Here is a 22,827-nt window from a genome sequence, read left to right on the forward strand (position 1 = left end):
AGTGCTTCGCTCCATCAGTAGCCCCATTAGAGTCAGCGGGATGAGTTATGGGAAGTGGCATTACCCTGTGGAAGGAAGGGTACCGCAGTCAGCTCGTGGAGAGGTACCACCAGACCAACGACCTCATCATTACTGTGCTCAGGATTAGGAGCTGAACACCTTCTGGCCGTCACTGATCTTTACAGTGGAGCTTGTGATGCTACAACTTTACACCTCTACTTTGAAAGCAAAGGAATGAATGAGGCAGGGGGGCAAGCATTCAATTTTTTAATGTCTTTACACCCTGCCACCCTCCTGCTGCCATCTTCCCTAAAGTAGCTAGAGTTGGAAGGAGTCTTGGGAAAGGGCTTGTTTTGGAGATGTCATGAAATACTCCCAGACATTACAAATTCACTCTCCTTCTGGTCTGTTTTTTTGCTTTCATGCCTTTTTAAAGGGGTTCCTTGCCTAATGCTCAGAAAAGACTTGCACATGAGATATTTATCACGCCTTGCACTTTGCTGCTGATTCTGAAGTGAAGCCAGGATATTGCATGTGTATCCAGTCCTTCTATAAAAACCTGCGTGTCAGAGGAATGGTCTCGGCGGGGGTGTGCTAAAGGAGAAACTGAGAGAGGAAGGAGAGAGCTGTAATTCAAACATACTGTAAAAGCAGCAGAGACAATAAAGGGAGCTGGAGTCAAAGTACAGAGTTATTTCAGTAAATGTTTTCTCTGAGGTTAGCCTGTGTGAAAGTTCCTCTTTAACTTCATTAATTGATAGCAAATAAAGATGTGTACTGTTTGCACAGAGATTGTTCTTTGGGTTGTGTGGCACTGAGGACGTTGTAATGCTGAAAGAATCCGCACTGAACTGAGAGGCTGCTATTCAAAGATGGGTAGTCAGCAAATAACTGAGCCTGACTCACTTCATAAATGTTTGAGCACACAGAGACATTGTCCCTCAGTTTAACTTCATTGGCAGCCTGTTTCGGATCAACTCTGATTCTCAGCATGAGAAGTTTTGCAGGTCAGACTGAAGATGCATTGGCTCAAAGTTCAACGGTCATTCTCTCTCCTCAACACCTGGTAGTTCTTGCAGAGCTGGAAATGCTATTAAATACTGGTCAGGAGAATCTTTTGTATTTCATAAGAGCTAAAACAGAGCATAAATTGAAATGTGTCTTCCTTAAGTAGCCCTGTTGTTAGCAAAGGAATTTCAGTTTTGTTGTCAAAAGAAAGAAATCTGGTAGGATGCATTCTTGATGTATGCACTCACAAATGTTAAACCCTTGCTTATTCCTCCCATTCTCTGTAGCTGCGTGACCTTGCGTTGGGGAAAGAAAAGTCAGGCAGTGTTTCAGAATATGCCTGGGTGGGTTCTAACACATGTGAGCTTTGACCTGTAACTATTTGCTGGCATTAAAAAAGCCCATGGTGTTTAGTGTTAATGGACTAACTCCCACAGAAAAGCATTCAACAATGTGAAATGTTAAAACGCCAAACAGCGGCCCTCTTGTTTTGGTGAAAATACAGCCTGACTTGCACTGGAGTGTCACATGAAGCACTTATTGCTTGACTCGTAGGTCACAGTGTCACTAGGAGTGCCACCAGGCCCTCTCACTCTGCTCTTCTGCAGTTTAATAAATGTGATAGTTTAAAAAGCTTTCTGCTTAAGAGCAATACAGGTTTTGCTTTTGCTAACAGTTCTCCATTGTAAATGACATTTAATGAAGTCATACATTAAAGAAATGTATGATTTTCCTGTCAACATCTGTTTTAAGAGGCTGTAATGGGTCTTTATGAGACAGAGAGGTGGTTGGATAGAGAATCTTCCCTTTTCCATTTTCCATTCAAATCCATGTTAGCTCAGCATTGATCAAAAATGTCTGTTGGTTGTTCATACTTCCCTTGTGCAGGTGTTGGGTTCCTCATCTTACTACCTCATCTTACTCTCTTGAGCATAAAAACTCAGCAGCTGCTGCCGTGAAGAAGTGGCAGAAGAAGAAAATAGAGTAGAAAATAATTCTTTTAATTACAGAAAATGTACCTCAGATCAGGAGTATGAGGACTGTGAAAGCCTCATGCCCATTTTCCATCAGTAGGTGAAGAACACCCATCTCCAGAATTGCCTCTGCGGCACGTTTCACTCTCAATCTGTTCATTATTTAGCAGCAACATAATATTACAGTAATAGTAATTCTTTCACAAGGAGAAAGATCACTGGTTTACTGTAGTAAAACTATCTATGAATGCAGTACTGTGTTATTAATGCAATATTGAATATTAGTGTTGTATCGATGTAGTATATGCACCATAAATGAGTGGGTTCTCTCCTCTTTCAAATGATCAATTTTTCATTCAGCTGCTAAAAATACTGGTGGAGCATTCATTGACTGCATCTGTCTTTTGCACGGAGGAAGCCTTGGCAGCAGCCTGTGCCCTCTGCAGAGTAAATGGAAGGTGCACCTTGCCCTAAATTGTTTGTAATGAAAAAGGCAAACATTAGCAATTGTCATAACACACGCACGGGACTGAGTCACCACAGGAATCGATGCTGTGCTTGCCATGCAGGAATGACCTTGATGAGTCTGGAAAGGAGGGGGGGAAGCAGTGGCAGTGAAAAGAAGAAACAGAGGGTGGCCTTGTTGTCGTCCGGGTGGGAAGGTGAGAGGCAGAGGGCCTAAGTGTGATCCACCAAGGTCAAGCCAGAAGTTGCTGGAAAAGCTGAGAATAGAACAGGAGCCACTTCCCTTCCAGTCTCCGCCTCGCCACAAGACTGTCTGTCATACTAGACCATTTACTTGCTAATTTGGGAAGCTTTTATCAGTTTTCTTTGGAAACTGAGGTTTATTTTTGTCTATCCGGCGAGGGAAGGGCACAGAATGACTGTTCTGTAGCATACTCGCAGACCCACCCGATGTGATACTGGAGAAGGAAAGCGGAGAGAGCAGCGCAGGGCTCTCTTATGACAGTGGCCTGCCAGATGGCCAGGGTGCTGTTTCCCTGTGCCAGCATTTCTAAATCCCAAAGCCCTTACTGCATTGACAGTGGTCCTAAAACTTTGTACATCTGTGTGTGCATTGGCATAGACATCCTCGGGACTTGCGGCCCTTGGTAAGCCAGGTCCTGTGACACACTGGCTTTTCTTTTGTCAGTTAATCAGCAAACAACCCAACTGGAAACCTGTTTCCCAATAATATAGTCTCTGAATTTCTGCTTGATGCAAAGTAGTAACGAAACAAGGAACTTTGCCACTAATGGTTTAGGGATTGAATTGCTTGCCAGTGAGAACAAGGGATAAATAACCTGTTGCTAATGCTGCTGCCACTCTTCTGACGTTGTTGGTTAATCCTTTTGACGCACCAGGAAAAGAGGAGACTTACAAGAATAATTGCAAGATCATCATCGACATGATGACAGGGCTATGCAAACATGGCAAGGCCATTGGGAGGGCTGGGTTTGAGTAAATATTATTCCCATGGCATTGGTGGGGAATCAGAACATGAAGGGATTTGTTACTGGCAAAACTGGCATTAGAAATTTGGGCTTTTTTTCTGGCATCGAGTCTCACGTTCATTACCGCTACTCAGGCATTTGAAAGTTACTTTGAAATGACACTATGAACAGTATTTTCTTTAGTCTAAGATCAGTTATTTGTGCCAGGAAATTACTTGGCCTTTTCATAAGAAAAAGAAAACTGTTTTGCTTAACTGGACTGATGAGTGCTTCCGACAGTGACCCCGGCATCCAGGCTCTGGCTCTTACCCCCCTGCACTGTCTCACCGTCATCGTCGTCATCCCCTGTCCTTGGAACCACATCTGACTTGTTAGTGCTTCCCCAAGTGAAGACCATGCAAAAAATGAGATGGTGCCAAAGGTTTCTTGTACTTGCGGGCAGCCTGTGTTACTTTTCTTTGTCATGCCCTGCTCCTTTCTGGCATAATATGCTGTTGTGAAACTGGGTTTTGCCTCCTTTTCTCCTTTTCCTGTACTGTAGCCATCAATGCTCTGTTCTTTGTTCTAGCTTAGCCACACTCAGGTGCCTGCTAGTAGTAACTCCTGGGTTTGTTTTATGTAAAACTTAATGGGTAACTGCTTTGTCACAATCCTGTGAAAAATAGTCTTTGCTGGCATAGATCATATCCCAGGGGCCAACTGATGATGTGAGCAACAGTTAAAGTTCTCTGTTTGTCTTTGCTGGTGAAAGTATGTAATTAGGATTCGTCTCCTTTTAATCTGTATGTAAACAGCAACTCATGTTCATAGACTGGGACCTTTCCTACTGCGTAATCCATTTTTGTCAAAAAGTGGTGCATTTGGGGTGCTTTTGATGTGTATATCCTGAAATGCCATTTTCAGAACTTTAGCACAGTCAAAATGTATTTTTTCGTAACATAAACCCAGTAGTCCTAAGTGTAAAACACAGATATATTTACCATCTGGAAAAATAAAACTACTTTGGTTTGCATTTATACGATTTGCAAGAACTTTAAAATTACTTAGTTATTTTTCCAAGAGAAACCCTCTTATATTTTTCCATTTGCACTTTTTTGGAAGCTGACTTTTTGGTATTGTACATTTTCATATGTCAATAATGTCAAACATATCTGCAATATCATTTAGTTTTATCCGTTGGTTATGTAACTTACTGACCTTAAAACTTTGGCTAATCCCTTTCAGATCAAGGAATCTATTGTTGGTGAAATAAGACGAGAAATAGTAAGTGGATTGTTAGCAGCTGTATCACCCCAAAGCAGATCTGCAACTGCAAACCAAGATACGCAGCCATGAAACAGGTACGATAGGTAGGCTTTGGCAAACTGCCACAATCAGGTTTTATTTCTTTGGTCATATGAAATATCATTGTTAACTTAAACCTTGCTTTGTTTGCGTTTTCCCTTTGAAACATAAGTGATCAAAATGGAAGTCCATTAAATACAAAGGAAACTGATAATCCTGGATAGCTTTGGAAAATCAGCTGGTTTATAGTTTGGCCCATTCTGTTGTGAGCTTTCATGCAGTGGTCCTTGATTTTTAGTTTTGATGTGCTCCATGATGACTTCACATGTGAATGCATCATGCGAGAGCATTTCTGTAGTTTACCTGCCTTAGATATGTGTATTATCAAAATACATACTTAAGCATAACAAGCAGACTTCCAAAAATCTAATTTAGATATTCGTCTTGCTTTTTGTTTTCTGTAAGGTTGGATGTAGTCCAAAATGCTGTGGGATTCTGCTTTGAGCGGCGTACACTGGCGAAAGTGTTGAATTATTTTTGCTTCAGGAGACATTAAAGCTGCTGAGATAGGCTACTGTATTCGTCGCTTGGTTTTGTGATGTGTACCTTTCCTGAGTTCATCTATAAAGACTTAGACACTTTAACTAATTCATTACTTTACTTAAAGCAGCAACAAAACTGTGGCTCTCTGAAAGGTTTTGTATTTATTTGTATGTCCCTGTTGTAAATTTTTATGTAGCTCATTTCTTTGTTTAATGATGTATCATGAAACTTGAAGATTTCCAGACATAACCAATTTATAAATAACACACACGCGTTCAGCCTAGCTTTTTTTTTAAAAAAAAAAAAAACCACAACAAAAAACTCCCCCAAAACACTGACCTCTGTGAGGTATTTATTGTGCAATAACTGATCCACTTTAAGAGCTTGAAACAACCAATAATGGTTTCCACTGCTGTTACTTAGTACCACTTCAAAAGAAGGAAAAAATCCTGATGTAAAAATTGCTGTTAATTCTTGGGGCGGTTACTATTAGCAGAGTGGTAGAATGACATGAGGTTACTTAAAACTACTTAAAGTTCTGACACTGAAAGCCTTATCTTTGTGTAGAAGACAACTTTTAACTAATTTTATTTGCTTCCTTACCATTTGCCCATCCCTCTATAGAAAAGTGCCTTATTTTAAGCACTGTTTTTTGTCTTTGTGTTGACTGCTCTCAGCCATAGCATGAGAAGTTCTCTTCTGCTTCATATTAACCAAAATGCAATAAAAGTACTGATCTTCTGAAAGCAGTTAGGATGTGCAACTTGGAATGGGTGAATGACCTTGCTTGTATAATGGTGAAAATGGAAAAAATCTCTTTTCGTTTCCCATCCCTCACTGAGTGTATTTTCAGTTAGCCTGGTGAACATGCATTTGTTCCAGTGGAGCAAATTGGAAGTCATTGGAGGTTTTATGTGGTCAAATAGACTTTTAATGGATATGTAATATCCCTTTTTACTGTCCTTGGAATCTCTTTACTCCTTTGCCATTTCCATCTACTAAAACTCTTTACACTATGTCAAGGTCTTTAATCAAAAATAGTTTCAAATATAACAATATTATATGAAAAAGTTTATAAGATTTTAAATTGTGTTAGGAAGACACACAAGGGCTGATTTCCTAAAAAAAAAAAAAAAGGTGTATATTAAACCAATAAAATATTTATTTTGCCTATAATCTGAGTCAGTGTTTTTCATTATGCATGGTTTACTCTTAAGGAAAATAAGTAACATAGATTTGATCAAATAGTACACAGAATGGAGAACAGTAGGAAAACTCAGGACTTGGGTTTCCAAAAGCTTTCAAATGTTCAGGGGAACATATATGCTTAGGAAATGTGAGATGTAAATTTGAGAGAAATGATGGCACTTAAAACCAAACTCTTAAAGTTGTTGGCTCCTGTTGGGGCTCCAAGAATTTGGTTGGTCTTGACCTCACTTCAGAGTTTGTCCCTGTGAGTAGAGACAGAGTTTTCTTGAAAACCTCATCCTACATGTTTAAAAGTTGAAATATAAACTCCGACATCACTTACGCATGGCAATCCGTATGAGGTGGTAAGCTGTAGTAGTTTCTGCTTTCCTTTGCAGCTTGCATGAGTACACATTTCCATTCCAGAATGCCACTGGAGAGTAACCAGCCAGACCTGAGTGCCTGCAACCTTCCTTCGCAAATGCGCAAACCCAAAACCTACTCAAATAATTGCAGCAGCAGATGCTCCCCTTGTCCCCCAGCCAGATTAATTAGCACACTTGACCGTTACCGTAGGTCCTGTGCCTGCTTACTACTCCAAGTGGTGTTCCAAGAAAGGTGGCAACTGTGGCTCTCACGGAGCGATGGAGGAAAGCAGTTCAGGAGCCGACGGACGTCGAGCAGCGGCTGCCAGCAGCATCCTCCACGGGTGTGGCAGCCTGGCTCCTCGCCACTCTGGTGGGAAAAGTCACTTGTAGGTAACATCCCGGAGTGTCTGGGGCGCTTCAGCTCACAGCTTGTAAGAACCTTTGATCTCAGCAACGCAGACTGTAACGTTTAATATATCCTGAGAAATGAAAAATAGTGCCAATTTTTTATCCAGCTGATGAAAGGCAGATTTGTGAGGTTCTGGCAGAATTTAAAATAAAGACATTCCAGAATTACATTTCTAAAAACTGTACGGAAACTAATGAATATACAAGCACCTATTTTTCCATAATCCTGGTAACAGATTTTTGCCATTCTTAAAGACACTTCCAGCTAATCTTTTCTGAGTGACATTTATCTAGATATAGGAATGTCTATAAACTCCTGTTTAAAAAAAAAATGAAATTGTAGTACACTGCTGTCATGTAAGTTAAGCTGAACTGGTATCAACCTCTATTGACAATTCTGCTTGTGCCTTAGGAACAGCCATTATTATTATTGGACACATGCCTAACCTGGGTGGCTTGCCCTTTAGTAATGTCAATTCAGCTGTAATGATTTTCTGAGCGTGGATGGTTTTTCTTTTGTTTAATGATTGAAACTGCTACTTCCCTTACAAATTACTATTGTCTTTTTTTCTGCCAGCCTGCAATTTGATATGAATTCTATGCAGATTAAAACAGCTTTATTAGTGGCTGATAAATATTGGTCAATCAAATTTGCTGTGAATAAAGCCGGCAGTAATGCCAGAGATAATTTGGATGCTTTTCTAAACTTCACTGTGATAGTGGTCTTTGTAGCTGCCAGTTGGCTGCAGGAATATAAAGCCACGGGCTGTATTTTGGAAACCCTAAGAGCTAGTTGTTTTCTGTGGGTCCAGGACAGCTACAGCCCTGTTCGTAGCAAAATAGACTTGTCTTTAGCCTGTGCAGAGCAATACGTGCCTATGGCACAGCTCAAATCAGGCAGGGGTTTGGGGGCCTAGTACTTGGAGGGGGTTTTTTAATGGGTTTTTTTTAAGGTGAGTAAAAGCATGTTTCTAGCCCCCATTGTTGCAGCAAAAAGCTAAAAAAATGACCTCTGCTGAAATGATGTGGAGACGTCTCAGCACTGGGCAGCAGGAGACAATAGCTGGAAAGGTGGGAGCAGCCCCCCGCACCGCTTGGGTTAGTGCTGCGGTGCCTGCGAGTGTGTGAGCCCTGAAAAGGAAAGAACCAAGGATGGCCACGGACCCAGCTACATGTCCGGGGGTGAGTACACAGGAGGAGAGGCTCCTGCTGCTGGTAGTTTCTGCAATGCTGTTTGGAGAGAGGGCTCGATGTGGCCCTGGCCCTACAGAAACCTCTGATGGGCTCTTGAAGCTCTTTCAGGCACTTTTGCTGACCACGACCTTCACAGAGGGAAGGCTGCCCTGCATCTTCCGATTTCTCTCAAATTGTGTGGTGTACAAGCCCTTAGCAGCCTGCTTTTAGAAGGCAAGTGATGCCCAAGATGCTCCAAGCTGTGCATTTCCTAAGGACCAGTTTGCTCTGATTGCTGTCTCTTGTAAGGGGAGAATTTAAAGCCTTGCTGATGCAGTCCAACCACTGATGCTCACCAGTATTACTCTGCTGAGCCTTGAGGGGCAGCGATTGTACTGCCATTGGATTTTGCGTACTGCTGAGCAAATGGCTTACACTTGAAATACAGCATAGCTCAGAACATTTTAATTCGGTTATACCACAGATGAATCTGTTTCAGTGAAACTGGCCACAGGAAGACACTGATTAGGGAGAGGGAAGAAGAGCCCAATTTGGAGTAATTCGGCCATGACTAGCCGTGTAAAACAAAATCATGCCTAAACTATTGGAAAATTTCTCTTTTGGAGGGTTTTTTTTCAATAGGGAACAATCCCAAAATTCTGAAACTTGGATGATGTCATAAAATAGAGTAACTGCTCGTTAGATGGCTTCAGTCCAATGCAACACTTTCTTCTCAATTAACATGATAATATCAAAATAATACCTGATTTGATTTTCAGGAAAAAGAAGAAACTCATTAACTTGGCATAATGCAAATTTACTTTGATATTTCATATGTGATTTTAGATGTGATGGTAATCCTTCATACTCATGCCATAGAATAAAAATGCACAATATTTTTATAATAAAAGTTGTAACAATAGAAGATGACAATTTTTTTTTTTAAAGAAAAAAAAAACTTGATAATTCCAAATAGCTTGTATATCAGGCAATTCTGCATAAATGGTGAATATTATACACAGAAACATCTTTTTTTTTGACAGGGTGAAAGGGGAAAGCCTGGACAACGGTTATGTAATTAAATGGTAGCAATGAGAAGGCAGCACGATGAAAAGCAAGAATTGCCTCAGTGAGTGAGTAGCTGTTCTGCTTACCATGAAATGTTTGGTACAGATACCTGCTTTCACAGGTATTTCTAAATTTGTGAGTCTTTGTATAATAATGTAGAGTTTCTCATTTTTTGACTTTCTAAAGTAGTCCTGTTTTCCATTGGTTATTTGCTGCAACATATTAGAGAGTTTTAGAGTCAATTTTTTAAGAAAACGTCTACAAAAATATTTCTGTTTAGTTTTGTGTGTTGAGCTTTGGTTTTACATTTTGTTTTAAAAGTATCATAAAGACAGGGGAAGTGATTTTGAAGGGCAATGTCCTGTACTAAAGATTGAACAATGCAGGTTTTAAATAGGTACTTAATAAATTAGGTGCTGTTATTATTGGGGGGGCTGCAGGAAAATTTACATCTAGGTGTAATTTCACACCGGCATAAGCGATGGGGAAAAAAGCTTAGCAAAGGGATTGATTATTCTTAAGTACAAGGAGCGTAGCAGCGCAGGCTCATGAAACGCTTGGAGTTTTGTTGCAGTTGGTAACATAAGAGCAGCCACAGCAGATGAAACCAAAGGTCCAGCCCCTTCGATTTCACCCCCACGGTGGCCAACAGCAAATGCTACTCTTTGGTAAGGGCATAGCCCGAGGGGAGCGTGGGGAGCATCTCTGCCCTCCCGCTCTCAGCAGGCACTGGCTCTGGGATTCCTGGCCAGCGGTGGTATCCTTGATGGATTTCTTTTCCATGAATGTATCTAATTGCTCTTCTAGCTCGTGTAAAGTTTTGGTGTCCACAGCATCCTGTGGCGATGAGTTCCGCAATTTAAGCATAGCCTGTATGGAGAAGGTTTTTTGTTTGAAGCCATCCCTGAATAATTTTGCGTGATGCCTTCTAGCTCTGCTGCTGCCTTCAGGCCCCGTGGGGCTGCAGAGAGGGCATGGTCCGAACTGGGGTAGCCCTCGGCTCCTGGCTTGTCCCTATTCACGGAGCAGTAGTTCTGTTTATTGAAAAGTATATTAGATTTACCCTCTTCTTGGTAAGGAAGCAAATTCTAGCATGGCTTCCTGCTGAAATACCTCCCTAAAACCAGTACCAGAATTTTGGCTTCTGCACTATTGAGCTATAGTCCATATTAGACATGGATCTTTTGACTGTCTAATCAGGTTATGTCCCATTAATCCGGCTTGTTACCTATGTTTTGGATGTGTGTACTCTATGGACAGTAGTGGACAGCACCTACCAGTAAATGTCTGTACATTACTTGATAGACTGGAGAGGAAGACTTGTATAGATAGTATCAGTTCTTATGTGCTCAGGTAAAGGTAACTTTAAACTGATTATGATTAAAATTATACTGCTAAGGAATTAGCATCTCAACTAAAAAGATCATATAACTAAAAATAGCTGCATTTTTCACTTATCTAGGCTTTATGAATCCGTGTATGTAGTTAGCACATAAGCATGTCCAAGCCTGGTGTTCGATGGATGGGTACTGGTGATGGAAGTTTGGGCTAGGTTACTAGGCCAACAGCTCTCGCTGAATGTCCCACCGACTGTCGCTGCTCAACAAGACTTTCTGTTCTTCTTCTTGACCTGCCTGCAGCAGCACTTACTGCTCACAAGACAGACGTGATCTGCTCTATGTTCTCCCACCCTTGCAGATTTTAAATTCTTTGCATTTTCTGCATATAAATAGCAAACTGTGTTTCCAGCGGTTGAGTGGGAGCCACCTCAGGGTGGCAACACGTGTATTTAGCTGTTTGGAAAGGAAACTTTCAGGGTCATTTGGAATATGTCGTTTATTCTTGGAAGGCTTGCATGTCATTTTAGCACCTATAAGCAATGCCCGTTGTAGAGCCCCAAGAGAAAAACCTGTCCATGAACGGTATGGTGTACACAGCAAAGACCATGTCCAGTGTTCATACTTTCTGCCTCCCTTCTGCCCATGACCAACACCAAGAGCTGCCAAACTGATGCCTCTGTATGGACAAAGTCAGTGAAAAAAATGTTTGTCAGTTTGTTAGAAAAGGGCAGAAGGAAGGGGCACGCTCAAGTTCCCTTTCTGCAGCAGAAAGCCAGTGAGCAGCAGCTGGGAGCAATGTGCTTTGCAGCATTTCTTCCCCGATGACACTGGGGCTGCCCACCAGCGCGCTGAGGAGATGCTGGTGTGAGGAGAGGTCTCAGATGGAGGGAGGGCCCGAGGAAAGCACAGATCAACATGTCTTTGCTAAGGTTCTCGCATATCAGTGGCTACAATGGGGATTAAAGTTATGTCCAAGAGACACGCTGGAAGGACTGCCGCTTCCGAGCCAAGTGGTTGCTCTGTGAAGGCAGCCTGGTGGATCAGAGAACTGTAACTGAAAGCTTCCCTGCATCTGCACTGGTGAAATTAGGAGCCAAAACCTTAAGTAGGTTGGCTTCACAAGCAGCTCCATCTCTCTCGCCTCTCCTCACCAGGCTGATGCCGCAGTGGTCCCTGACTACAGTAAAGAAGCTGAGGCAGTTCACAGCCACAACAGAAACTGTATAAGGAGAGTGCAGGACAGAGACCCTTGTATTCCCTTCCCAGCAGCCTCTGTCTTTGGCTGGGAAAAAAATAAATAAATCTCCCCTAACACAACAGGAAAAATATTTCAAGCAGGAACTGTGCCCTGAGTACTCTGATAGCTCATCACTACAGTAGGATATATTAAAAAGCAGCACTTCACACCAGAACCTAGCGAATGACATAGGAAGGAAAGATTGTAGACAGTTACTGTTATTTTTTCTTCCATGATAGTTTTAGCTGAATCATGAAGGAATTTGAAACATTGTGGGGAGTGCACTAAAACCAGAAGATGAGCTAAAAGGATTTGGCAGTACTTAAATGCGTTTTAGCTCTTCCCCCAACTATGATGCAGTCTATAGAAAATGCAAGCACACTTTGCCTGGAGACATCTAGTGCTGCAAATTAGGTGTAAGAGTGAGCTGATGTAGTAATCCTGAAATGCTATACCCGAGTGCTCTCTGCAATATGCCTCTTATACTATTTTAAAAATACTTCTGCTCTTTTGGTACCCGTGAAGATTGCTGGGCACCAGCTCCAAACAAGCACAGAAAGGAGAGCTGCAGAGGCAAATATCTCCACATCGCATTGTCGGTGGGCCTCTCTCTGAGGCGTAGCAGCCCCATTAAGGATCCGTCCTTGTGTCTTGTCTTGTCCTGTCCCTGTTGTCTGGCTCCCTTCTGAACCTGCCAAGAAGTGCTTCTGTTGGTTTGTTTCTTCATATGACTATTGAGCTTTTTTCTCAGATACTATTACCCGCAACACTTTGAGACTTGTTTCCTTTAGACTGCAATGTCCCGCAATCTAGAGCTGAAACACACCTCCACAATCCTTTGAACATTTAATGTTTTAATATTTTTTCACTATCTGAATGTGTTTTTTCAACTGACTTTATCATTAACATGAGAAATTTTAAGCCTTTATAATGAGAATTATAGCTGCTGTAATACAGTAACATACACTGTAATTGTAGTATAATTTAATACACGAAGTTTTGTAGACAGCTATAATAGATACTTTATGGCAAACAGTCTTTTTGTAGAGAAACCAATATTTAAAATATACCATTTATTAATATATATAGTAGCAAAGCAGCTGGGAAACATTTTTCTTATGTTATCTGGGACTGAGAAAACAAAAATTATTTTCTTTCAGGTATGAAAAATTATCGGAGAAAAGCCACAACTTCAGATCCCCGTGTATGTCCTCAGCCCAGGTGTATCCCTGTGTATACCCTCTATGTCTGAAGCTGTCATTGAAGTTAATGGCATGTCTGTTCATGAAGGACTTGTGAAATTGGATAATTAGACTGTCCTGAAAACAGCTCTCTAATTGTCCTTAGTGAAAGTGGTGTGTGCGTGTCTTATTTTAGTGTCTTAGACTCTTAGTTGTACCAGCAGAACTGCTGCAGTTGCGCTCTGGCTCTAAGTGTCTGTGGAAGACTATGAAGCAAATTATGATTCGTCTTTGTAGGAATAGTGAAGGCTTAAAAATGATTGTATGAAACACTGAACACCACTATTCTGTGCATCTCTCTCATTTGTTGTGGTAAACGAAGCTGAGCATTTCACCTTAGCACTGAAAATAGTCAGGACTGAGCCTGAGAGGGCCCAGGGTAACCTGAGATCGGGCCCTGCTGCGAGCAGCAGGTGGGACCAGGTATCTCCAGAAGTTCCCTCCAAGCAGGACTCTTCTGTGGTTCTGCCATTCTAAGTTAATGCCACCTAAACTATCGCAATAAATCTAACAGGGAAATCACCAGCTACTAGCCGTCAGCTGGAAACCACTATGGTACACAGTAGTTTTGATCTGGATGAGGAAGGAAATTTCAGCCCTCACTGAAAGTTATTTTTGATCATTGAGTCAACTGGGTCTCTAACTTTTAGTGTATTCTCACCTCCCGAGCTTTATCGGGTTCTTCATAAACCAACTAGCCATAAACCAGCTAGCTAGTGTGCTTGCCTCTGGTCAGAAATACCCTGGTATTCCGATAATGTGCTTTCAGTTGTATAAATCAAAGCCAAACAATACTGCATCCCTGACTTGCTGGTTTATTCTGCTGTGTATGGCCTGTGCATTGTTCTTAACCGTGATCCCCGCTCCTTCCCCACCTCCTCCACTGGCACAGGTGGGAAAATACTCAGCGACTCTGAATAAACCTGTGATGTACTGTGAAGTCCTTAGTGCTTTCAGTGGCCTGAACAAGAATGTGTTTTCAAATTCCTCTGAGTTTTGGTGATGTCCAGCCTCAGCTCTGAATTCATCTGCTTCTCTGATTCCTTACTGCAGTCCTGTCAGAGGCAGACTCAAGTTGTTACTCCTCCCTCTGAATTTTGTCTGTTTGCTCTTTGTTCTGGCTGGTTGTTTCCCTTCCCTCTTGAGAGAGTTCACAGGCCCTCCAAAAACCTGGCCAAAATGCACTTTCTCTCTGCAGGTAGCCTTATCCCAGGTAAAGCTGATTCTGCGATGGGCTGGGCCAGTCTGGGTTTTCCTGCTGTACCTCATTTTCTCTTTCTTCCCAGTTGTTGGTAGCGTGTAACAGGAGATTGGCCCAACGCTCTTTGGCATAGAGCTAAGCTTTCAGCATAGCCCGCTGAACTGGCTCTAGGGCATTTTCTGTGCGGGGATCCAGTTTTGGCATCAAACACACCTTTGTTGCAGGAGCTCTGCTGTCCTGCTTGGCAGTGGTCAGGTGCTTTAAGAAAAGAGGTAGGTTAAGTCAGTGGTTGCTGTGTATCATTTCATACACTTCTTTTGAATTAAGGTGAAATGAAAAGTGAATATCAATTATATTCACCAAAGGGTACTATTGGCATGATTGACCAAATTCTTTTCCTGATCTTGGAAGAAGGCACAGATTTTGTACCCCGAAGTAGGATTTGGCCATCTGAATTTTAGCCATCTAAAAGTGAGGTAACTAGTCCGAGTCATCTTTACTTTTTCTAGGGTTAATAGAAAATGTCATCTCCAGTAAACACTATATTCCACTTAACCAGGACAGGGTGAAATGCCTTTTGATGTGTCTAGTGTGAGGGAGCCCTGCTAGATGGCTTAAATGTGGATGTTCTCAGTATCTGACATCATGTGAGATGGAGCCCACCAGAAGAGATCGCAGTCTAATTCTGCAAACTCAGCCTAAGGTGCAAACCCACTTAGCACACCCGATAAGCTTCATGAAAGTGTAGGCATCTGTTTAGCATCATCATCAAAAATCTTCCTGGAAGAGGTTTAGAAAAGGATTTGAAAGAGCAAAGGCAATTGTTTGATACGTGAGAAGAGGAAAGCAGTTCTGGCACACTGTAACAGAGATGGAATTAGCGTATCCACCCCTCCTGCTACCTCCACCCCCAAAATCTGAAAACTTCCTGATTTGTGTTCATCAATAATTAAGAGCCCATCAGCAATACTCAGAGGGAGCTTGCATTGCACTTCTGAGCAGCCAGTTAGTAATGTACGGTGGAGAGATCCTCTTTTTCAAATCCCAGGGCTCCAGGCCATGCAATGCTAGTATTGCATTTTCAATTAGCTTCTGAGTGAATGCTTGGCATAAGTAGAAGTGAACTGGTACACAATTAGCTTATTGTTCCTTTCAGCTTTGTGCTGAGAGGATCTGAAGGACTGCAGAAGAGAGGGGAGAGGGGAAAAAAAAGAGAATAGCCAAGCCAGGGGCATCTCTGTGAATGTGGAATCTGGGAGTTGCTCAGCTCACGCAGATTCCGGTGCTAAGTGGGGAGCTACAGCGGTTCCTGAGGAGCACTCAGCCTGGCTGCGGGGAGGGCGCCCGGGGAGCGGCGCAGACCAAGTCTCCAGCTCCAGGCTCTTCTCTCCTCTGACTCACCTCAGCATCACGATGGAGCCCAACAGCCCTAAAAAAATACAGTTTGCTGTGCCACTGTTTCAGAGTCAAATAGATCCCGAGGCAGCTGAGCAGGTAAGGAAGACGTGTTTCTTTTGGTGTTTTGAGGGAATGGGGTAGGAATGGGGTCAAGACGGAGTGAGAACAGGTCATACTTGTGGCCTAAATGCTTTTCTAACTTGTATAAGTGTAACTATAGCTTAAATGCTCTGGAGGTTGTAGCGATGTCTGGATACACCCAAAGAGGGAGGAGGTTATGTCCTCTAGCCAGAATAAGGCTTCTTTACCTTGGGTAGGTTTATTCAGTAGATATTTGTTGTGCCTTTTCTATAAATGGGCTTGTGCCCTAATACATACACTTCACATGAATACGCATTCTCAACAAATCAACTAAAGTATACTATTTGTACATAAAAGCAACATATGAAGCTGATAATAGGTACCTAATGGAAATACTGCACAGAAGACAGCTTATTTACTATTCATTTTAACATGAGAAAATAAAAGTTATGTTGTACACAATAGTTATCACTTCAGTTACCTCCTGTATTTCTCATGATTTTATACAGTCTTCTTTATGTCATTGTTACAGTGTTTTACATATTTGAAAAATATATATGTGTAGAAATATGCCTGACTTATGTCCGTGTTGGAATTATGTGCTATTTTAGGTTTTGACTCACTCCCAAAACATACACATATGTATAATATATAGAGCAATACAGATGTCTAAGGAGGAAATGGTATCTATTACTGTGTACAGATACACGTAGATGCGCATAAAGAAGGACACAGGGAATCTTATGAGAAAAGCTGGGTAAATTGTAATTAGATGACCCAGTGTATTTCTCGCAGTGCAAGTCCTTCTCGGCATTTGCTTCTATTTTGGTAAGTCTAGTTTTAGAAGATACCAGGGGAATATTATAACCTTGACAGTTCTGCGCCATTAGCTACAAAATTATTTGCACCTTTAGGAGAGGTGTCTGGTTTCCTGAATATTCTGGTGTCGTGTCTCTTAAAAGACAGCCAGAAAATGATGAGTTGTGAGTGACCACTGAACGAAGAAATACTAGAAGGGTGCAGGGGAGAATTGCTGCAGGTCTTAATTTTGTCCATAAGTAGTTCTGAGCTGTGAGATGTCCATACCTTATGGAACAGTCCTGCAATGAATTTAAGTAGGATGTGTTCTGAAATTTTTCTGAAATCTGTGAGAACCATAGGATTAGGATTTCCCGGAATTCCAATGCCTTTTGAAATGCTGTGGCCCAAATTCCGCCCAGTATTTATGGACAGTCCTTTTTTCATGTTGTGAGTTTAATTCCAAGTGCTATACAGTTTCACTGTGGGTGTGTGATGAAACTAAAGTAGTAAATGCTGTTGTTAGCTACAGTTATGTTAATCTGGAATAAACCCATTAACCCTGATGATGTAATTTTCCATTTACACCTCTGACAGCAAAATTTGAACCCAGCTAAATACAGATGTTGGCTCAGCAACTAAAAAAGAACAAACACACTGACATTGAGGTTTTGTGTCAGAATGGTTTCTAGCTTAAATACTCTTGGTCCCTTTCTTAAATTCAATAGAATATCAATAGCCTGGAGGTTTTAGTGAAGCAACACAAAGCTTTCAATGCAAATGTGTGCATTATAGGAGGGTAGTCCAATATCATGTAGTTCAACCAGTGTTAATGGAACAAAAGTACTTAACCAAATAAACTCTGAATAACTGCATACAATTCAGGGTCATATATTGATATGTAAAGATCTATTATACAGTGCTCTGAAAATAATCTTTTGAAAGTCATAAGTATTGTTTTTCTTTAGTTAAAGAACAGTAGTAACACCTCTGGCCACAGTTTAGAAATATTATAAATTCATTGGAAGGCATACATGCAATATCAACTCTCAAGTGCACTTACAAAATATTAATATTAACTATTACTTGTGAGACCTATGACAGTACTAGGTATTTGCACACATAAGCTCACAAACTGCTGCTACCATTTTCCCGAAGCAAAGGTAAATGTCAATATTTTAAGATATGACTGATATATGTCAGCAATAGACGTCCATAAACTTATCCAAGGTGATTGCACATCCTAAAGGTATTTTGGAAATCTCTTCCCTGTGCCTTGCTTTCCATGGGCAAGCAGCAGCATGACCCTGATCACTGGCAGACCAGACGAGCAGTCAGTAAGACAGTGGCCTGCTGCTGTTCTTTAAATATTTTCTTTTTTAACTTTGCCTGGTCTATACTCAGGAGTGCACCAGATGGATTTTTTGCTTTGCTTTGGGCGTGGGGCAGTTGGTGGACCCTAACGACTTTCCTTGGTTTACGGATGTTACAGATCAGGAAAAGAAGGCCTACACCAGCATCGCTCGTCATCATGAATGAACACGTGCCCCCAGGTAAGTGCCAGCATACCTTCTAAACCATCGAACTTGTATACACAGGATTGTCTGGAAATTGGTTTTATTAACTACGTGGTTTTTAAAATCCAGCATTAATTTTGTAGCACCACATATCAAATAATGGATCTTAGAACAGTTTGGAGTAAACCCCATGAATACATGTAACTCTTGGCCTCCAGATAATGTCAATAATTTCAGGATTTTATCCTCCATGTAAATCTTTTGTTATATGTACAAGGAGAATATGACCCTGATCCAGAACTTCCATCCACAAAACTTTTCTTTCCCTGGGTGGATACTTTGGAGACCCATGAAGTCCTAGTCTTGGTTTTTCGATCTCTAGAGAGATCAGGGTGAATTGCTTCTGCAAAACAGGTTGTTTTCTAGTTTTCTGATGAAACTTGTGATTCCTTTCCAACTGTGAATACAGTATCTTCATCCAAGACTCCTCCCAGGTTTTCTGTGGGATGGGACGATTTGAGGTTGCAACATGCTTTGTCACATAAATTTGACTTCAGAAAGACTCTTTAATAAGCTGTTTAGGAAGTACTATAAGCAAAAAAGCTCAGCAAAAATGGATTGCAGGAAAAAGTCCTCGAGACATAATCCCTTTGAAACACACTACCTACTTTATATCAAACTTTTCTTTTATATGGTGCTCTGCAACGTTTTTTTTCTGCCTTATCTCTTCATCACCTGAATCTTTTTTTAAAAGCAGTTCAGGCTTTTTCTCACTGATGTGTCTCTGAGGTCATTACTGTATGCGCTGGCACCTCAGTAAAGAAAAACCATCTTAGCTCTATTAGGATCTCTACTCACTGCACTGTGCTGAGGGTCACCACTTCTGATTAACATCACCAGCAGCTGAAGTTCCTCAGAAAGTGCAGAAAAAAGCATTTAGAGAGCCCTGCTCTTGGGGTTGAGATCATTGCAGCACAGCCCACAGATTAGGGAGGTTGAAGCATGACATGTGGCTGAGGTTATATTCTTTTGACACTGAGAGTGACCCGTGAGTTTGCTGTGGGGCTAACACCAACCCTCGTTTGGGGAGTGGCTTTCTGGCCTGAATTTCAGGCAGTTCAGCTCTCAGTAATGGTGCATGAAAGACCTGCCTTAGACCGACCTGCCTTACCTTAATGGGATCTACGGTGTCTGTGTTGCTAGGACTTAATTTAAAGCAAATTCACCTTGACTGTTAATCTCTTTTGCAATTCACTTTGTACGCTTTGTACTGTCATATTTCCTTTTATAAACAGATACTTGGTACAGTACCAAATCAAAACCAAGCAGAGAATAAGAACTCTTTAATTTACAGGAAATTTTACCGTAAACAAAGTGGTGCATGTCTGTTATCTCCTTTCCTGCAATGTTCATAATAAATTTTTAAATAAAGCATTTTTATTATGAGTCAGGATTGCTGCAAGTATCAGTCAACTTCCATATAAGCCCAAGAACTTGTATATTTATCTTCTTCACTTATTTATTCATTTAGATATTATCCCCTCTGACTAGATACTGGGAACTAATATCAATGAAGGCATTCTTGGTTAAATTATAATCTTGTCTTGTTTTTTAATTTTCCATAAATTCAGATAAAAATAAAAACTTTAAAAGCACCTTCATTTTCCTGCACCTCACTGTGTGGTTTATCCTTAAGCATACATGTGCATATTTCCATATGGCATATTTGATATGGGAAAGTGTTTTGAACAGGGTGTGTGCATGTAGCTGTGTAAACCCACTGAAAACAAGGACTGCAAAGCCAAATTGGAAAAGCAGACAATAGCTTTACAAGGAAGATATAAACAGTAAAAAAATTCCTTATGGGCTTGATCTTGCAAGGTGCTGTGCAGTTTCTGAAATTATTGTATACCTTCAATTTTCAGAGGAGTCAGCTAGTCCTAAGGGCACTTGAAACCTTGCTGATTAAACCCGAAATGCTGGTCTCTTATCGGATTTTGAATAGAATTCAATGGGATGCTGAGTAACAACATGTCTCCAAAAATGTTAAATTCACCACTGTACATGTTTGCAGTGAATAAAAAAATAATAGTAAAGGTGCAAACTTGAAACTCCATCCAAAAATGAGGGTGTTGGTCTCTTCTCCCACGTAATTAGCGATAAGATGAGAGGAAATGGCCTCAAGTTGCTCCAGGGGAGGTTTAGGCTGGATATTAGGAAAAATTTCTTTACTGAGAGAGTGGTCAAGCATTGGAACATGCTGCCCAGGGAGGTGGTGGAGTCACCATCACTGGAGGTGTTCAAGGAACGTGTGGACGTGGCATTGCAGGACATGGTTTAGTGGGCACCATGGTGTTGGGTTGATGGTTGGACTTGATGATCTTACAGGTCTTTTCCAACCTTAATGATTCTGTGATTCTGTGAAATTGCTTGAGAAGCATGATTCCCGAGGTCAGCAGGGAAACTGAGCAGCAGAGAATTTAAGTGATACTGTCAAAGCCACCTATTAAATTAGAGCTGGGCTAGACCAGAATCCTGTCTCTTGAATTTCACCCACTGGAGTACTCCAGTTCCCTCATTAGGAGCAAACAGCTAGTGAAGGATATGCTTCCAAGGGTTTGAAATACGTGTCCTAATGCAATTCTAAATGTTTGGATGCCCCTGCAAAGTTTACTCAAATTGTCTAAACTTCTTTTATTTTGAAAAACAGAGACAGTCATTTTTCTAAGAATCAGACTTTTCTATAGCCTTCTGTTGCAGCTGGTTCTGATTGCAGCAGGAAAAAAGCAGCATTTTTGTGGTATTCTGGTGTTCTGGATGCAGACCCATCTGGAAACCAGAAGGCAGTAAAATGTGTTTGGACATTTCAGAACTTTATAAGAAATTCAGTTTGAGTTGTGCCGTGCAAAGATCTAAAATAGTTGTTTTAGTTTCTCATCCATCCCTGATGTCTACTACAGCTTTGACAGGAATCTGTCTTCACTGATTTAGGTCAGGTCCATTGCGCTGTAAAGTGAAGATGGAATATGTACTAAGGCTAAGACTTTTTAAACCGATGACAGCTACTCAAAAACTATAAGAGTCTGCTTGGCTTCCTTGCTTCCAAGGAGACAGTAAGGGCTAGACCACACTAAATGATTTAAAGACAGGTGGTAGATGTGACTGCAGGAGCTATTATCCAGCCTTTAGTACCACTGACTGGTGCATTTGCTCCTGCTCACTCTGGTTGGCATCATATACCGTTCCAAAGTCAACAGAAGAGAAATTTGAATTGAAGCAGCAACAACAATTGCAGTGGACGATACGGGCTTGTGAAGCAACGTACCAATGAATAAACCCTTAACTCTTCCTGTAAGTGCTCTGTAAAGTGCTCCGTGATGCGTTATGTCACATCGGAGCAGAGGAGCTTACGCTAGAAAATTGAGACTTGAGTTTTGAAGTTACTTAACTCTACCATGCTTCAGTTGCCATCAATGGAGTTATATTTTGTGAGCATCTGATATTTGATTTCATAATATCTAATCAGTTTTATTTTTATTTGCAATTATAAGACCCTTTTACTATCTGTGAAAGCAAAACCAAGTATTACTGGACAGAACTACAAAAATGTGCAGCATCTCATCCTGTGCAGGATGCCTGTATGGGTTACTGGGGTAACCCACTCATATCCTGCTATAGCCACAGTTGCTCCATGTCGGTACTTTAAAAAAGGAACATAAGCATATGTTTAGTTTTAAAGATACATTTAACTATTAAGCTGAACAAAAGCCTAATCCAAAAATTGCTAAAGCTCTCCTGCTTCCTCTTTCTCTTGCAAGATTATTGGAGCCACCAGAAACAGGAAATCACCATACCCTGAAAGGAACCTTTTCTGCACTGCCATAATATACTCACAACCTCCTGTCTCCTTACCAAGCATAGCAGAATATATATGAAAATAAATTCTTATCATCTGAAATAAAAGTCTGAACATGCTTTAAGCTAGCAGAGTATCATACTGCCACAGCTCAAGAAAAAGCTGGTGGCAATGTAGAGAAGCAACGGTTGAGGAAGGAAAACATGTCAAACCACAACTCAGGTTTAATGTCATTAGGGCTCGCTTTGATCAGAAGACAATGCCAGTGTTCCTGTACGGCTGGCTTTGTCACAGAGCCAACGCAACATCAAACAGTCTGGCTGGCAAAGGCTGTTCAACTTGTGAAGTGTTCAGTCTTCTTGAAGCATTAGAATATGGGTAAACATAAGGACAAACTTGTGCCTTTCTGAGCTTTCTATGTTATTTGCTGTTTCCAGCTCTCCTTTCTGCTCTGTTGCCTGTTTTGTCTTCCTTGCTTGAAATGCAAATGTTACTCGGTGTTTGGAAATAAGAAAAACATAGCAATGTGTTTTGATAACTCTTCTCCTTTTCGTATTTTGCAAATCTCATTTCAAGGCAGAAAGAGTATTTTATCACTGCAAAAGCATTATAAAACATATATGCCAAGTACAACTCAGTACATCTGAGTTTTCTGAAGGCTGGAAGTCATAACTTGAGGATAAGCAAGCT

General features: G+C 41.1%; 2 protein-coding genes across 3 annotated transcripts in view; both read left to right on the plus strand.

Moving 5' to 3' along the window:
• ITPRID2 (ITPR interacting domain containing 2) overlaps positions 1–6,294 on the plus strand; it is a 42,756-nt gene extending 36,462 nt beyond the window's left edge. For both annotated transcript variants that reach the window (XM_059820385.1, XM_059820386.1), the window contains 2 exons: positions 4,661–4,776; positions 5,186–6,294. In XM_059820385.1, the coding sequence (XP_059676368.1) occupies positions 4,661–4,771 (111 nt within the window). In that variant the 3' untranslated portion in view covers positions 4,772–4,776; positions 5,186–6,294. The remainder of the gene's footprint in view (positions 1–4,660; positions 4,777–5,185) is intronic.
• A 9,436-nt stretch (positions 6,295–15,730) lies between these two features.
• The window catches only part of PPP1R1C (protein phosphatase 1 regulatory inhibitor subunit 1C), a 52,729-nt gene continuing 45,632 nt past the window's right edge, over positions 15,731–22,827 (plus strand). Inside the window, 3 exon segments of the mRNA XM_059820671.1 lie at positions 15,731–15,854; positions 15,857–15,981; positions 18,257–18,317. Coding sequence (XP_059676654.1) covers positions 15,731–15,854; positions 15,857–15,981; positions 18,257–18,317 — 310 coding nt within the window.

The sequence above is a fragment of the Gavia stellata genome, chromosome 8 (assembly GCF_030936135.1).
Source record: "Gavia stellata isolate bGavSte3 chromosome 8, bGavSte3.hap2, whole genome shotgun sequence".
NCBI classification, from domain to species: domain Eukaryota; kingdom Metazoa; phylum Chordata; class Aves; order Gaviiformes; family Gaviidae; genus Gavia; species Gavia stellata.